Source organism: Eubalaena glacialis, chromosome 13 (genome assembly GCF_028564815.1).
Source record: "Eubalaena glacialis isolate mEubGla1 chromosome 13, mEubGla1.1.hap2.+ XY, whole genome shotgun sequence".
Classification (NCBI taxonomy): domain Eukaryota; kingdom Metazoa; phylum Chordata; class Mammalia; order Artiodactyla; family Balaenidae; genus Eubalaena; species Eubalaena glacialis.
The window spans coordinates 79,901,454-79,919,458 of record NC_083728.1 but is presented as its reverse complement, the minus strand read 5'-3'; the positions used below and the strand labels follow the sequence as shown (position 1 = coordinate 79,919,458).

Below are 18,005 nucleotides of genomic sequence, written 5' to 3'. Positions count from 1 at the left end.
AAAGATTCAAAGGCTCCATGTAACTTCTCTACTGAACAAGAAACAATCCTCAAAAGCCCACTTTTACAATCAGACATGTAAAATTACGGTCTGTAAAAGGAAATACTGTAACATACACTGCCTCCAAAGAATGAAGGAGGAGGAAGGAGGGATATATCTGACTTGATAATTTAATCTTGAGGAAAAAATGATCTCTATTTGGGAGAAAAATGTCTCCAAGTTTATGAATAACTGGCACACACAGTTGATGATGAACTGTTTCCTCAGGGGAAGAGGGTGAAGGAGACTTAGACTGTCGTTAGACCAGTGACAACCTCCCTCCATTATCTGTGCTCCACAGTGGACCAGGGGTTTTCCCACAATCACTGCCACCAGAGCTTCTCTTCTCAAGGATGCTGTACATAAAATGAGGACAATTTCCAGACAAGTACATGGAGGCTCAGCATCACAAGGAAAACGTGATCTGTATCTTACAGCAAGCAGTGCAAGGTCTTTTGAGACTTTGAGTCCCAGCTCCTTCTAGAATACCACGGCCTCAAGTAAGAGGTTTCTATCATTTCCTCTCTTAGAGACATTGTATGGCACACCAGAGTCCACTGGTTTGAAAGAGTTTGGTTGTATGACCTCTGAGGGGTCTTTTTAGAAAACCAAACAGAGAGGATTTTGACAGGCCACCTTCTTGCATCCCAATCTCTGGGTCTGACAGATCCAGTTTCAGCTAGGTGTGTTCTTAGCAACAGGGCTGACAAGCTTTACTAATTTTGCCAAATTTGCTGAGAGCAGAAGCTTTTATCAGCAAACAACCCTCAGGGATAATTAGAGTCGGGAAATTTTCTTTCCCAGTCACAGGAAGAAAACCTGAGCTGTACTAAGCAGAATGAAATATACACAAAAAAGAAACTTGCAGAAACCAAAAACTTACTAACCCCTCTTGGATCGCTAGAGTAAATAATAACTACATTATTCCTCACCTTTTCTTTCCAACACAGAAGAAACAGAGCCCAAATAAAGAAATGCAAAGCACCGTCTCAACATTCCCAAACATTAAAGGGTTCAAGTTGTTCTGAATGTAAGGGCAAATGAAATGTAAAAATACAAAGTTTTTGTAAGCAGGTCAACATAAACGATAAATTTTTTATCATAGATGAAGATCACACTGGTTATCAGGGCTGTCAGACTGGGCTGCTGCATTCCAGAAATGGTTGCTTCTCACTCTAAGCTGCCAAGCCTAACCTCCTACTTTCCTCAAAACAATGCAAAGTCTAACAGCAACAGACACTTCTAGCTATCTGACCCAGAACGGTTCACTTAACCTCTATATATTTTGAGTTTTTCTAAAGTAAAACAAAAGTAACGCTTACAGTAAGGACCAAAGGAGAACATAATTGAAGCCATGGAACTATGTAATTCAAGCCTTTTTACAATCACTAAATTACAATAGGCACAGATGGTAGTGCTGTTCAGGACAGTGGCCTGTGAGGTCAGGGGGTTCACGGCCCTGTCTTTAGGCCAGAGGACTCACAAATGGTCCCAAATGAATATATAGCAGGGCATGGCAGAGGTCATAGAGCTGGTGGCTTCCTCATTTCCTCACACACAGCAGGCAGCTGGCTGTGGATCTGAGGATCACAACAAATCATGGCTGAAGTTGAAATGAAAAAAAGAAGCTTCAGTCTCCAAAAGTGAATCCTGACAAATGCTGAATGTTGGGATTACTTCTGGACCCAGGGAGAATAAATGGCTGTAAGGTTAACACAGGGAAATTCTCAAGTCCTTTGCACTTTCCACTCTAGGGAAAACCTCATTTCTTATCCCTTTCTGGTGAGAAGAGACACTGCTACAAATCTTGATAAATGATTTGCTAACCCTTTGTAGCCAAATCCCAGGCTGGGAAAAATCTGGCCAAAAAACGGTCCCACTGCTGGGAAATAACACACCCAGTTTTTAACAAGGCCTATCTACCTGTGGAAAGGAGGAGATGCCACACACACCTTTCTCCTCACCATGTAGAAGCACATGGCTTGGAGGAACAGAGTAAGGCTTCTGAATCAGACAGACCCACTCAGCCACTCACTAACCAAGACTATGGTGAGGGCATTAAAGGTGACATATACAAAGCCCCTGGCACCAAGTCTGGCATAGAGCAGGCAATCTTAATAGCAGCTAATCTTACCAGGTAATGAGAGTTTTCTACAGGCTCTGGGATGAGGTCATGCTAATCCTCCTCATCTCTTCTCTCCATCTGTCATTAAGCCTTGAATAACATATGTTGCTGATTAAAGTTGGAGGAGACATGACATGTGATCCTTAACCCAGAAGGACAGGGATTAGTTTCTTGCTGTTTTGTTTTTTCTCTTTTTTAGCTGAATCTCCAACATAGTCGAAAGCATCAGAATAATGAGGATATTAAAAAAAAAAAAGAATCTCTGTTTAGCCTGAAGGCCAGTTCCCCCAGAAAGGTACCCTTTATGGAAGGAATTCTTCTAATTTAATTTTGGGTGCATTTTGAAGGGGAGAAACAAAATGCTGAGAAGACAGTAAAAGTTTTAGTCAAAAATTAAATACCCCACGATCCTTTTAAAAAAAGGTTTTTTTGTTTTGTTTTTAAGCAACTCTAAATATCAGAGGTATTTCTGGCCATTTTCTTCTACATTTTTCTGAAGGAAATTTGACAAAGAGCTAAATACTTCTAAAACTGACTTTGAAAACTGCTTTATTCTCATTTTATTAATTCTCCAGCCAAACTTTTCTTTTACTCGCAGTTGAATGGCCTGCCTAATATTTGGAGCTTAACAGTGCTCTCTGCCCTGTACACGGAAGGAAAGCGCGGCACATGCCAGTACAGCAACCACTGGGCCTGCACCACTGGGCCTCATCTTCACACTCTCCTTATACCATCTCCGCCTTTTACTGTGGCTTCCCCAATTCTAAAGCTTTATGCTGTGACTGCAGTTTAGACTTTGCACGTGTTGAGCTTCCACTGAATGGTTTCATGCGGGGAAACAAGATGACCAAATGTGTGGCTTTAGAAAGTGAACTCTGATCGTGGTGTAGAAGAGGGACAGGAGGGGGCTGGCCTGGAGGCAGGGAGAACGGTGAGAGGACAGGGCAAGAGCCGAGCTGAGAACAATTACAGGAATTAACGCAGTGCAGTACGGAGAGAAGAAAGAGCAAGAGGAGGGAGAAGCAAGAGAACCCGGGACTGACTGACCAACTAGGAGATAAAGGGAAGGGAATGACTTCTGGGCTTCTAGCTTGGGACACTGGGCCAGGAGGGTAAGAGAGAGCGAGCATGCGGGAAAGTGCACACGCACTCCATGAGCCAAGAGAAGATACAGTAAGAGGAGGTTGAAGGGTGGGAGTGGGGGGAGATAAAACACCAGAGTCATGTCGAATCTAATGTTTTTACCTGGTTGGCAATAACCTCTACAGGGAAGCAATGGCCAGAATGGTGTAGGACATTGGGGAGACAAAGAGCTGCCAAGTCATAGCCCCAGACCCGACAGAAGGAATTGAATTTTCTCCAGTCTTTCCCTTTCCCGAAGTCCATACTAACTAGCATCAAATTGGTGAGGTTTCTTTTCACTTACAGAATGGGTGGTCTGGCAGTCTTTTCAAGTAATGGCAGTTCCTGGCTTGTCTGAGCTCAGCCTTTAGGACCCTTTCTACATCTCAGACCCAGAAACTAACCCGCCCAAATTCAAGCCTCCTTTACTCACCAGCTGGATCTCAACAGCAGTCACCGGCCTGTGATTCAACAGCTGAAGCTTTTCAGCTCTGTCAAAAGAAAAGTACAGAGCATTTAAAACTCTCATACCCCTAAGGATTTTGAGTCCTGACCAAGCTGTTTAGAGAACACTTTGTCAGATAACAAATGGAAGAACAACTTGGAACGTGGCCCTCGGTTTCTTCAACTGTAAAACGAAAGAATGGGGGTAAGAGAGTCCTATATCAGTGACTCTTACTCAAGCGCACAAATGTGTATTAGAATCCTAATGGGTACAGAGGCTTGGATTATAAGAAATGCATTGATAGCAGATAGCACAGGTGTAGTTTTAATAAATTTTATTTGGAAAATGTGAATAATGCTTTCTTAATCCAAATTATAGAAAGTAAAAGACTGACAAAATCATCTTGGTTGGTCATCACTTAGAAATGGTTGAGAATTCCTTTTTGAGATTAAGAATAAATGTTACTCAGACTTGGCCTGTTATCTTAGTAAACAAAAACAAAAACAAGAACTCTAAGGGGACAGGAGTTAATACACAGTAGTATAAGACACAGTCTTCTGCCCTCAAAGAGCTTACAATCCAGTTGGGGAAAGAAGACAAATACAAGCAAATTTCAACAAAAGATTTAAGTAATAGTGAAGATACTCATTATCATCTGTCACAATTTACAGCTCCTTGCTGAAGGGGTGGTTGAAATATGTGGACTCTCAAAGATGACAGGACTTGAAAGAAAGCGGCTTCAATTACCACCCCTGTGCAAGTGACAATTTCTACATTTCTCTCTCAATCTGACCCTGGAGCTCCAGCTTCATCTTTCTTTCTTTCTTTTTTAAAAAATATTTTATTTATTTATTTATTTATTTATTTATTTATTTATTTATTTATTTAGTTGCACCAGGTCTTAGTTGCAGCAGGCGGGCTCCTTAGCTGTGGCATGTGAACTCTTAGTTGCGGCACTCATGTGGGATCTAGTTCCCTGACCAGGGAACAAACCCGGGCCCCCTGCATTGGGAGCGCGGAGTCTTACCCACTGCACCACCAGGGAAGTCCCTCCAACTTCATCTTTCAATTCAATAAACAATTCTGGAATAAAGTGATGAGTAAGCCACAATTCCCACAGCCAGGTGTTTGGGGAAGCAGTACCAGTTACCCAGTTCTCCCTAAGCCTTGGTTTCACCACCTGTCAAACAGGAATGACAACAGTACTTACTGATCTCATACGGAGATTATGAGGGATGAAAATCTTACCATTTATAGCAGGAGCAGCTACCATTTACTGCTTACCTTCCATACAGCAAGCACATTTAACCCTCAGACTTGACATTGAGATGGTAAAGAAATACTTTGTCCAAGGTTACACAGCTAGTAAATGGCAGAGCTGGGACTCTGCCATGAAAGCCCATGTCCTTAACCATTCATAGTGTTCATAATGACGACTCATACAGTAATTTCCCCGTAAATGGTAGTCATAGTAAGGCAGTTGTAGCTAAACTCTACTCCTCAGAGTCCCCCAAACATTTACTCTAGACTTCATAGAGGAAACGACTCTTGCACTGAGCCCTTAAGGAGTTTCTAGGCAAAAAGGATAAGAGGAATGGGCGGTCAGGGAAGGAACAGTACAAGTAAACACCCAGAAGAACAAAGATTCATGGAGTTTCAGGAAATGGCTGCTAGAGAGGCTATGAGACACAGGTTGAAAGAGTCATCTGGGACAAGGCCACAAAGAGCCCTGACTACCAAGAGGCCAGATGTTACTCTGTAGACACTGGAGAGCAACTGAGGGAAGGAGTGACTTGCTGGGTCTAGAAAACCTGAGAAAATGGAGGCAGAGACACTGTAATACTCAAAAGTTGTGAAGCTGGGCAGCAGCAGCAGGAAAGGAAATGAGAGTCTGGACCTGTGAAATGCTCATGGTCACCCTCAGGTACAGTCAACAGGACCTGACAACTGCCTAGGTTGGGTCGGGGGGTGCGGTGAAGGAAATGGGAGAGTTAAGGCTTACTGTCAGATGTTTAGCCTGTTTGGAAAAAATGTATTAATTGAAAATTTGAATTTGAGTTTGTGGTACTTTTGGAACCACAATGAAGAGGTCTCTGTCGAACAGCCTGTCTAGTTTTAGTTCTAGTTTGGTCTAGAACTAAAGAAAAAGATCAGAGCTGGCTTTATTATCAAGGAGTTATGTGAAACCACGAGAGTGGAAATCGCAGTCCAGAGACCAGCTGCTGAGTAAATGAAGACCCAGACAGAACACCATAAAACACCTCCATTCAAGGGGCCGGGAGAGAAAGCAGCAAAGGAGCAAGGAGTGAAAAGAGAAAAAGAAAACTTAGGAGAGTGGTGTGATGGAAACCAAGAGAGGAAAAGTTGAGGACAGAAGGTATTATCAACAATGTCAAATGCTGAAGAGAGGAAAGTAGGTTGATGGTAGAGAAGTCACTGGATTTGCCAAAAAGGAGGGCACTGGTGGCCTGGGCAAGTAGTTCAGTGGAATAACAGTTAAAGTGACAACTGGATTGTGGGGACTGGGGAATAACTGTGGAGGAAATACCTCTTTTTTTTTCTTTGTAATTCAATTATCATCACTTTATTCAAATCTTCAAAACAGTCTTTATTCTACATTTTTAGTATAAAAAACCACAACACAGATGCACCACAGTGCAGCTAGAGACATACAACACTGAACTTCCACAACAGTCAAACATAACATGTAGAGAACACAAAATTTAGGTGAACTGAAATTATAAGATAAAATAAAATCCAATTTCAGAAAACAAAAATCAAAAGATTAAGGATCCCGAAATATTCTTAGCCCTAGTGAGATTTCACTGGACTCAAGTCATTTTGGAGTGAGACATTCACAATATGACCCCATTAACCCAGCTTAGGAATTCTTGGGAGCCATGAGTGGCCACATCAGGCACCCTGACAATAAATTGTAACCAATTTGTGATCTGAAAACTCCCCTTAATTTGGCTCTAAAGTCATCAGGCTTTTCAAAGGCATCCTCCTTGTTGCCCCTCTTATTTTAAACTGTTTTCAGTACAGTTTGTATTGATATGCTTTGATATCAGGAAAAGTTCAGTTTTTCTGGCACCAAAGCAAATTTGGGTTTGGTTCATGTATAAAGAGATGATCTTTAAGGAGGGTCCAAAGGCACTCTCCACTTCTGCCTAAGGAGATCCAAAGTGGAAATAAAGGGGTCTGTGCTTAGGGCACAGAGGGGGTCTCAGAGGATCCTTGTAAAAGACTAGTTAAAAGATGACAAGTGGGAGAAGTGCAAGGAGAGAAGGAAATGGGTCTGACTGCTTTCTGTCCTGCACCACTGATTCAATGGAGACTGGTAGGAGGGAATGAAAGACTAGGGTAAAGGGTGGGATTAGGGCAAAGGGTGGAAAGGAAAAGGCAGACAACCAATGTGTTTCATTTATAACAAGTAATAAAAATCAAAGACTTACAGGAGATTAAAGACCAATCAGAATAATCTGGCAACTTTAATCGGAAGATCAAAGTTCTCTCTAAACCTAATTTCATGTTTTATTACTAAAAGCAAAGACCAGTATGGTACAGTATTACTCCAGAGAAACTAAAGGAAGGTCCCTAGGGCTGCTTCACTCACATTCATTTTATGAATGGATACCCCCCCCCCATTACCATCAAAATGCTTCAGGGCGGTAATGCTACTACTATATGTATGGTTTCTTACTAAGTTTGAAAAGTGACTGAAAGCTTGGGCACCAGAAAGACACCTCAACAACATGTGTCTAAACCGCAACTTCAGGTTAATGTGACTAAAGCAGTTATATTGTGAGAAGCTATGTGATGTCTTTCCTGGCACAGAGGTGGCCTTGGTTCCTCACCGGATGGTGTAGTCACCATCTGAGCCACCCATGGAGAAGTTTCTCTTCCACTGAGTTACAAGGACATGGGCTCCCTGCATGACTGCAAGCTGCGCAGTGCTGGGAGGATACCCGGTGGTGTAGGAGGAATCGTGCCAGCAGTAGCCTCAGCTCCGAATCTGGCACCTTCATCACACCCTCCTCCCACCAGCGCTGTTGGACCAGCTGGAGATGGGACCAACCAGATACTAAGCCATGGGGACTCTGCAACCTAAAAGGCCAACGGCCACAGACTAGGCCATGGGAAGATACTGTGAGGTGCCAGAAAAAGCAGCTGGCACGGTGGGGACTGTGGCAGCCCCTGGGTGCACAAAGCTCGGATGGCAGACCTCTGAGCAGGCAGGTGAAGCATCAGTACAGGGTGGAACCTGAGGAAGATGCAAGGTCTGAGGGTACACCGGATTCCCAGGAGGCTGCGCAAGGTAGGCTGGCTGTGGTGGATACTGACCCCTGCCGTTCATGGAGGCTGTGGGTCTGGTTCAGCTCAGTGTCATGGACAGAAATGACCTCTTGACAGGATAGAAGTAAAAAAGCAATTATGGGGCTTCCCTGGTGGCGCAGTGGTTGAGAGTCTGCCTGCCAGTGCAGGGGACGCGGGTTCGAGCCCTGGTCTGGGAAGATCCCACATGCCGCGGAGCAACTAAGCCCATGAGCCACAACTACTGAGCCTGCGCGTCTGGAGCCTGTGCTCCGCAACAGGAGAGGCCGCGATAGTGAGAGGCCCGCGCACCGCGATGAAGAGTGGCCCCCACTTGCCGCAACTAGAGAAAGCCCTCGCGCGGAGATGAAGACCCAACACAGCCATAAATAAATAAATAAAATTAAAAAAAAAAAAAAAAGCAATTATGGCCTGAGGAGGGCAGGTTCTGAAGGGAAACTGAAGCATGTTTGTCAGCTAAGAACACAAGCAGGTGGAGAGGCTGAAATTACAGGAGAGAAAGGGAAAGACCCTCAAAATAACAAAAGTTCAAAGTTTCCGTGAAAAGGCTCATGTTTCACTGAGATCACAGCAATGGGGAAAGAAAAAGCAAATTTAAGGAGATGTGAAGGGAAATGAGTTCATTTTGGATAGTTTTCTCAGTGAAGCAAAAGTGAGGTCACCATCTGAGAGGTCTGGACGCGAAGAGGGTTAACAGGACTAAAAGCTGCAAAGAATCGAGTAAGGAGGAGACTAGGAATAAGCAAGCAGCCTTGAAGGACCAGCTGAGTTGGAAAATATGAATCCTCACTCAAAACACAATTATTTATTTTAACCATCATCATCCAACAGCATGAATAAAGAATAAAGAGTAGGAAAAGACATAGCTGAATAAATGAACATCTCAGCTACAAATCAATCAAAGCAACAGAACTCAGTTTATTGAACAGTCATTATCCTGCCAGGCTCTGAAATGCTGGAAATGTTCCTACAGTTGCAAAAAGGATAAGTCTTCTACCGACAAAATCATTCACAGCTACTCCCTGAAAAACCCCAACCTGGAGTCAAACCAACCAGTCAAGTTCTCTGCTCTGCACCCCCAGGAGCTGAGCCCTGCTGAAGTCAAGTCCCAGAACCACACGTACTGCAGGTGCCAGTTTTGGGGGCGGGGGTTACAAACATGCCCCCCGACTTCATAATCAGGCTTATTTTTATCATCTCTACTTTCTCTCCTTCACTTATTTCACTGCACTTTAGCTCCCACCCCAACTGATCACCAAAACTGTTCTCATTAAAGGGCGCAGGGAGCTCCATGCTGACCACTCTTTTTTTTTTTTAATAATAAATTTACTTATTTTGGGCTGCGTTGGGTCTTCGTTGCTGCACATGGGTTATTTACAGAGCTGGGTCTCGAAGGCAAGTCCTTCTACTACTGGCAGACACGGCTGTACATCCTAAGGAGATCTCAGGATGAGACCTGGGGCTGCAAGCCAGGCTGCACTTCTTAAGAAAAAAGTACCTCAAGCAAAAAATTTAAATGATTAGAGAACCAAATGCCTTGGGGAATTAACATGCTACAGGAAAAAATGACACAGGACTTAGTGTCAAAGTGATTTTAAGCTGAGTCTCAAAACTACCATTTTGCTGAATAAAGCTATAAAGTCAAATAAAACATGGTTCCTACCAAACCCTCAAGAACTCTAGCAATGGAGGCTTTCAAGCAAATTAATGCAGCTCCAGTTTGTACTACTAGAACCAGACCACTTAAGGGCTATTATCTTGAATCTCCTCTTCCTGAGAGAATGATAGAAAAAAACTCTATCGGGATATTCAGAAATAAGAATTAAAGAGCACTTCAGCAGTTTCTGTTATAAATGTGATTCCTGTCTTAAACTGTACTGGCTAGCACAAGATGATCCAGGTCTTGATAGCATATGGCAAGCAGCCCCCTGAGTCACCAGGCACTGAGGCCAAATGAATTCCAGTGGGCTGCAATAGTTGGCTACCTCCCAGAGGAGCCGGGCCCAGCAACAGTGAACGAAGCCTGCCGGCCCCCTCTACTGGTTGTTTTCAGAACAACACTGCCTGCAGCTTTTGCTTCCTACAGTCATAGATAACCTGTGTGTCAATAAGAACCCTGGCATGTTCATCTGCCCCAGGAATCAACCATTTAATGAAAAGTAGACACTAAAGGGTCAAAAAGGACTTTACAAATCCTCAAATTTCGGATCACAAATGGAAAAAGAGAACTGAAATAAATCCTCCTCTGAATATTACAGTCTACTTTAAATATATATAGATTATGGCCAATCATGAATCAGCTTGCAAGGCAACTGAATAGTAGCCAGGTGCATATTTATAGCAGAAAAGATGTAGGGATTGGGAAGCAAAACAGCAGGCAAACAGCTGAGAAGAGGTCTTAAAAATCGACCATTAGGACTTCTGTTGTAGACAAGATGGAGTAAACCCACTAAAGCCTCTTTCTGCTGTTTACAACAACAACAAACGCAGGACAAAACACAAAAGCAAAAACCTGGACTCTGAAAACAAAAGTAGGTGGACTGGGAAGGGAAACAAAACTTGAAGAAAGCTAGAACTAGTTGGTGGGACTTCCCTGGTGGTCCAGTGGTTAAGAATCCGCCTTCCAATGCAGGGGACACGGGTTCAATCCCTGGTTAGGGAACTAAGATTCCACATGTCGCGGGGCAACTAAGCTCGCGCACCTCAACTACTGAGCCTGCACGCCTCAACTAGAGAGCCCGTGTGCCGCAGCGAAGAACGCTTGCACTCTGAAGCCCACACATCACAACTAGAGAAAAGCCCACATGCCGCAACAAAGTGCCTGCACGCTGCAACGAAGATTCTGTGTGCTGCAACTAAGATCCGATGCAGTCAAAGATAAATAAATAAAATAAATATTTTTTAAAAAAAGAAAAAAGAACTAGTTGGTGTGGGGGATGGATGTGAGTTTCTTTCTCTTCCTCCTTTCTCTCATAAGCCCTGATCCTCAGGACTGCCTTAGCAGTACCGCCCTACAGCAGTAGTTTCACATGCAGCTGAAACTCCAAGAGAAATTCCATCTTTCTGGCCAGAAGACTGGGAAAAGGGGCCCCAGAGATCTGGAGATCTAGGTAAAGCCCACAACTCGAGGGCAGTTCCTCAGGGAGCCCTGGCAGTGGGTATATCCAGGAAGGGAGCCACTGTGGTCCAGAGTGCCAAGGAATATCTTTTTTTCCCCTCTCCTCTTTTTTCCTACCTTCTTTGCCCCAAGGGTGGCACCAGTAACAAATGCAAACATAGGCAGCTAAAATGATGAGAGAAATCTACTACTTGTGGCCAGAGGCCTAAAAAAGGGGGCACGTGTGGGCCTGAGAGTCTGGGGGCAATCCCAGAGAGAAGAGCAAGAGAGAGGATTTCCCTAAATTTGAGTACCAATCAGCACAAATCTTAGGTTTAGCCCAAGCTATTCATGTGTAGAACAGCCCCAAACAACAAAGAGCAGAGACCCAGCACAGCAAACACATTGAGAAGTGAACAAGTTAAAACATAACTCCAGTCTCATATGCAAAAAAGGTCCAAAGCAGCAGAACAGTTTAAAACCTAAACTGATATTGAAATCCTTGCCATGTAAGCCAAGACAGACTTGAGTTGTGAACGTAACTGGACTGACCACCTGCTAAAAGAAACAAAAAAAGCAACATTAACCAGAGACGTTTCACAGGATCCAGAGTTCTAAACAATATAATATTCAAAATGTCCAGGACACAATCCAAAATTATCTCAATGAGGGAAATATCACTCATTCTCAAGGGAAAAGTTAATCAACAGATACCAAATCTATGATGACCCAGATGTTGGAATTATCACACAAAAACTTTTAAGTAGCTATTATTACAACATGAGATATAAACAAACATTCTTCTTTTTTTTTTAAACATTCTTGAAATGAATGGAATAATAAAAGTTCTCAGGAAAGAGACAGAAATTATAAGTAATAAACAAATGAAAATTTTAGAACTGAAAAATATATGAAATTTTAAAATTCACTATGTGGGCTTAATAACAAAATAGAGTTGACAGAAGAAAAGAGTCTGCGAACGTATAGACAGTTCAGTAGAAATTACCCCATTTGAACAACAAAGAGGGAAAAAAATGAACAGAGAGGATTCAGGGAAGATGGCAGAGTAGGAAGAACCAGGAATCTGCTTCCCCACCACCTAGACAACAACCATCTAGACAACTAGACCTAAATGTAAAATGCAAAACTATAAAACTCTCAGGAGATAACACAGGAGAAAACCCAGATGACCTTGCACATGGTGACGACTTTTTAGATACAACACCAAAGACGCAATCCACAAAAGAAATAATTGATAAATTGGACTTCATTAAAATTAAAAATATTCGCTCTATGAAACACCAAGTCAAGAAAACAAGATAAACCACAGACTGAGAGAAAATATTTCCAAAAGACACGTGATAAAGGACAGTTATCCAAAACACAGAAAGAATTCTTAAAACTCAGCAATAAAAAAACAAACAACCCAATTTTTAAAATGGGCAAAAGAACTACTTACAATAGCCAAGACATGGAAGCAACCCACGTGCCCCATCAACAGATGACCGGATTAAAATGTGGTGTGTGTGTATATGTGTGTGTATATACACACACACACACACACACAATGGAGTATTAGCTAAAAAAAATGAATGAAACACTGCTATTTGCAGCAATGTGGATGGACCTAGAGAATATTATGTGTAGTGAAATAAGTCAGACAGAGAAAGACAAATACTATACAATATCGCTTATATGCAGAACCTAAAAAAATAATACAGGGACTTCCCTGGAGGTCCAGTGGTTAAGACTCCATGCTTCCACTGCGGGGGGCATGGGTTCGATCCCTGGTTGGGGAATTAAGATCCCGTATGCTGCACGGCATGGCCAAAAAAAATTTTTAATTAAAAAAAATTTAAAAATAAAAAAATAATACAAATGAATACATATGCAAAACAGACTCACAGATATATAAAACAAACCTGTGGTTACCAAAAGGGAGGGGGAAGGAGAGGGGACAAATTATGGGTATGGGATTAACAGATACAAATTACTATACATAAAATAGATAAGCATCAAGGATTTACTACATAGCACAGGGAATTATACCCATAATCTTGTAATAACCTATAATGGAGTATAATCTGCAAAAAATACTCAATCACTAGGCTGTAAATATTGTAAATCACCTATACTGGAAAAAAAAAGAAACAAACAAACAAACAAGAAATAAGTGGATGAAAGGGACTTCCCTGGTGGCACAGTGGTTAAGAATCCGCCTGCCAACGCAGGGGACATGAGTTTGAGCCCTGGTCCAGGAAGATCCCACATGCCGCAGAGCAACTAAGCCCATGCGCCACAACTACTGAGCCTGTGCTCTAGAGACCGCAAGCCACAACTACTGAGCCCGTGTGCCACAACTAATGAGGCCCGCGCGCCTAGAACCCATGCTCCGCAAAAAGGGAAGCCACCCCAGTGTGAAGCCCAAGCACCGCAACGAAGAGTAGCCCCCGCTCGCCGCAACCAGAGAAAGCCCGCGCACAGCAACAAAGACCCAATGCAGCCAAAAATAAATAAATAAATTTATTTTTTAAAAAAAAGAAAAAAGGGGCTTCCCTGGTGGCGCAGTGGTTGAGAATCTGCCTGCCAATGCAGGGGACACGGGTTCCAGCCCTGGTCTGGGAAGATCCCACATGCCGCGGAGCAACTAGGCCCGTGAGCCACAATTAACTGAGCCTGTGCATCTGGAGCCTGTGCTCCGCAACAAGAGAGGCCGCGATAATGAGAGGCCCGCGCACCACGATGAAGAGTGGCCCCCACTTGCCGCAACTAGAGAAAGCCCTCGCACAAAAACGAAGACCCAACACAGCCATAAATAAATAAATATATAAATAAAAATTGTATAACTTTAAAAAAAAAAAAAGAAAAAAGAAGTAAGTGGATGAAGGATGTTAATAGCTAGTTCACAGAAAAAGCTTTTAAACACTGGAAGAGATGCTCAACTTCATTCATCTGTACAGAAGTACAAATAAAAACAAGGTATCATGTTTTTTCACCCGCTAAAAAAAAAAAGACCTGAATGGACACCTCACCAAAGAAGATACACAGCTGGCAAATAAGCTTATGAAAGATGCTCCACATCATATGTCATCAGGGAAGTGCAAATTACAACAATGAGATACCACTATATACCTATTAGAATGGCCAAAATCCAGAACATTGAAAACACCAAATGCTGATGAGAATGTGAAGCAACAGGAACGCTCATTCACTGATGGTGGAGATGCAAAATGGTACAGCCATTTTGGAAGACAGTCCAGGTTTCTTACAAAACTAAATATACTCTTACCATATGATCCAGCAACTGTGCTCCTTGGTATTTACCCAAAGGAGCTGAAAACTTATGTTGACAAAAAACCTGCACACAAATGTTTATAGTAGCTTTTCTTGATAAATGCCAAAACTTGGAAGCAACCAAGATGTCCTTCAGTAGGTAATGGATTACTAAACTGTGGTACATTCAGACAATGGAATATTATTCAGTCCTACAAAGAAATGAGCTATGAAACCATGAAAAGGCATGGAGGAACTTTAAATGCATCCTGAAAAGACTACATATTGTATGGTTCCAATTACATGACTTTCTGAAAATGGCAAAACTAGATAGACAGTAAAAAGATCAGTGACTGCCAGGGGTTGTGAGTGGGAAGGAAGGAATAAATAGGTAGAGCACAGAGGATTTCTAGGTCAGAGAAAATAATCTGTATGATACCATAACAGTGGATACACGTCATTATAGATTTGTCCAAATCCAAAGAACTGTTCACCACCACAAGTAAACCCTAATATAAACTATGAACTTTTGGTGTTAATGATGTGTCAATGTAGGTTCACTGATTATAACAAATTTACCACACTGATGGGAGATGTTGATAATGAGGGATGCTATGGATGTGAGGGGGATGGAACATATGGGAAACCTCTGTACCTTCCCCTTATGTTGCTGTAAACCTAAAACTGATCCAAAAACATGAAGTCTCTTAAAAAAAATTCTGCAAAGGTGCCAGAGTAGGAAGTACCAGAAATCTGTCTCCCCACCTAGAAAACAATTGTACTGGTAGAATCTGTCTGATATTAACTATTTTGAAACTCTGAAGTCTACTGAAGGCTTGCAACTTCCAGGAGAAGTTTTGGAAGGTAAATAGCAGTTAATTTTGGTCAATTTTAGATCTTAGCACAGTAGCAGCACCCATCCCCCAACTCCAGTGGCAGGCAGCTGTGCTCACGTTCCTGGAGCAGCTTGTACACAGCTTGTGGAAGCTAGAGAGGGCAAAAAGTACCCTGTCCTCCAAATATCAAGGATCTGTGCTCTAATCACTGACTATAGCTTCTGATCACAGAGGTGCAAGCAAAGGGGCAGCAGCCATTGTTGTTGCACCTCCCCCTCCAGCTGAAGTGACTTTTAGAATTTAAAGGGCTGGTGTCCTTTTTTCCCCCAACCCTTCTTTTTTTTTTTTTCTCCCTAAAGTTCAGACACTAAAGCCTGGGACATTCAAAAACAACTGCATATATGGGAAAAATCAGAGTGACTGTGCATGCCTAGGGAAAGAGGCACACTCAGAAAAGACCTGAGAAGACCTTGAGTTTACACCTCAAGCTGATCCGTAGCACAGAGACAGCCTACAAGACAAAAATAGCAAACAATAAACTAAAATCAGCAAGCCTAGGGGAAGGAAGAAAATCTGATTTCCAGAGTTACAACATTATTAGATCAAATGTCCAGTTTTCAACAAGAAATCACAAGGTAAACGAAGAAACAGCTAAGTACGGCCCATTCAAAGGAAAAAAATAAATCAATAGAAAACGTCCCTGAAAAAAACCTGATGGCCGGTCTACTAGACAAAGGCTTTAAAACAACTGTCTTAAAGATGCTCCAAGAATTAGGGGCTCCCCTGGTGGCGCAGTGGTTAAGAATCTGCCTGCCAAGGCAGGGGACACAGGTTCAAGCCCTGGTCCGGGAAGATCCCACATGCCGCAGAGCAACTAAGCCAGTGCACCACAACTACTGAGCCTGTGCTCTAGAGCCCACAAGCCACAATTACTGAAGCCTGTGTGCCTAGAGCCCATGCTCCACAACAAGAGAAGCCACTGCAATTAGAAGCCCGCGCACCGCAACGAAGAGTAGCCCCCGCTCACCACAACTAAAGAAAGCCGCGCACAGCAACAGACCCAACGCAGCCAAAAATTAATTAACTAATTAATTTTTTTTTAATTAAAAAAAAAAAAAGATGCTCCTAGAATTAACGGAAGATGTGGAGAAAGTAAAGAAAACAATGTATAAACAAAATGGAAATATCAATGAGACACAAACAAACAAAACAAAAAGAAATTCCAGAGCTGGAAAGTACAATGACTGAAATGAAAAACACTAAAGGGATCTGAAGGCAGATATGAACAGGAAGAACAAAGAATCAATGAACTTGAACAGAAAAAAAGAAGATTAAAGAAAAGTGGACAAAGCCTAACGGGTCTGTGGAACACCAAGAAGCGGACCAACATATACAGTTTGGGAGTCCCAGAAGGGTCTAAGTGTCCGTTAAGAGATGAATGGTTAAAGAAGATGTGGGGTGTGTGTGTGTGTGTGTGTGTGTGTGTAACAATGGAATATTACTCAGCCATAAAAAAGAATTAAATAATACCATTTGCAGCAACATGGATGGACCAATAGATTATCATACTAAGTGAAGTAAGTCAGACAGAGAAAGACAAATATCACATGATATAACTTATATGTGGAATCTAAAAAAAGAAAAAAAGATACAAATGAACTTTTTTACAAAACAGAAAAAGACTCACAGACATAGAACACAAACTTACGGTTACCAAAGGGGAAAGGAGGGGAAAGGTGTGGAGGGATAAAATTAGGGATTTAGGATTAACAGACACACTAGTATATATAAAATAGATAAACAACAAGGACCCACTATATAGCACAGGGAACTATATTCAATATCCTGTAATAACCTATAATGGAAAAGAATTGTGAGAAAGAATATATATATATACATATGTATAACTGAATCACTATGTTGTATACTTGAAACTAACACAACATTGTAAATCAACCATACTTCAATTAGAAAGTTTCCTTGTCTTTAAACAACAACAACAACAACAAAAACAGAGGCTTGGGGACTGTAGAACAATTATCAGAGTTCTAACAGTTGTGTCTTTGGAGTTCTGAAAAGAAAGGAGGAAGACACTGGGGCAGAAAAAAATATTCAAAGAAACAATGACCCAAAACTTCACAAATTGGGTAAGACACAAAAATTTACATAATCAAGAAGCTCAGCAAAGATAAACTAAAAAAAAAAAAATCATAATCAAATCGTCAAAGACCAAGCATAAAGAAAAGTATTGAAAACAGTCAGAGGAAAACAATACATTACATATTGGCATGACCACAGATTTCTCGTCAGAAACCATGGCAATCAGAAGACACTGAACTAACATCTTTAACGTGCTGAAAGAAAAGATCATTCAACCCTGTGAAACTATCCTTCAGGAATGAAAGAAAATAATAACATTCTCATCTGAAAGAAAACTGTAGCCAGCAGGCCTGTTCTAAAAGAACGCTAGAGGAAGTTCTTCAGGCTGAATGATAAAAAGTAAACATGGAACAGGAATGAATGAAGAGCAAAAGAAATAGCAAAATTCTGGGTAAATATAAAAGACTGTTTTTGTCCTCTTATGTTCTTTAAAATATGTAGAAGTATAGAACATTAAGTAATAAAACACCGCTAAACACTATTTTCAACATATATAGATGTAATAAATATGACAACTGTAACAAAAGGGAGAAGATAAAATAAGTGTTGACGAGGATGTGGAGAAATTAGAAC

At 41.8% G+C, this 18,005-nt stretch overlaps 1 protein-coding gene and 1 pseudogene across 3 annotated transcripts in view; both read right to left on the bottom strand.

The window, feature by feature from the left end:
- The window catches only part of CRCP (CGRP receptor component), a 63,847-nt gene that overhangs the window by 27,156 nt on the left and 18,686 nt on the right, over nucleotides 1-18,005 (bottom strand). For all 3 annotated transcript variants that reach the window (XR_009703158.1, XM_061208206.1, XM_061208205.1), the window contains one exon: nucleotides 3,720-3,777. Coding sequence is in view for 2 of the 3 variants with exons in the window: in XM_061208206.1 (XP_061064189.1) it covers nucleotides 3,720-3,777 (58 nt within the window). In the remaining variant the exon portion in view is untranslated. The remainder of the gene's footprint in view (nucleotides 1-3,719; nucleotides 3,778-18,005) is intronic.
- On the bottom strand, nucleotides 7,585-8,088 carry LOC133103406 (DAZ-associated protein 2-like; annotated as a pseudogene).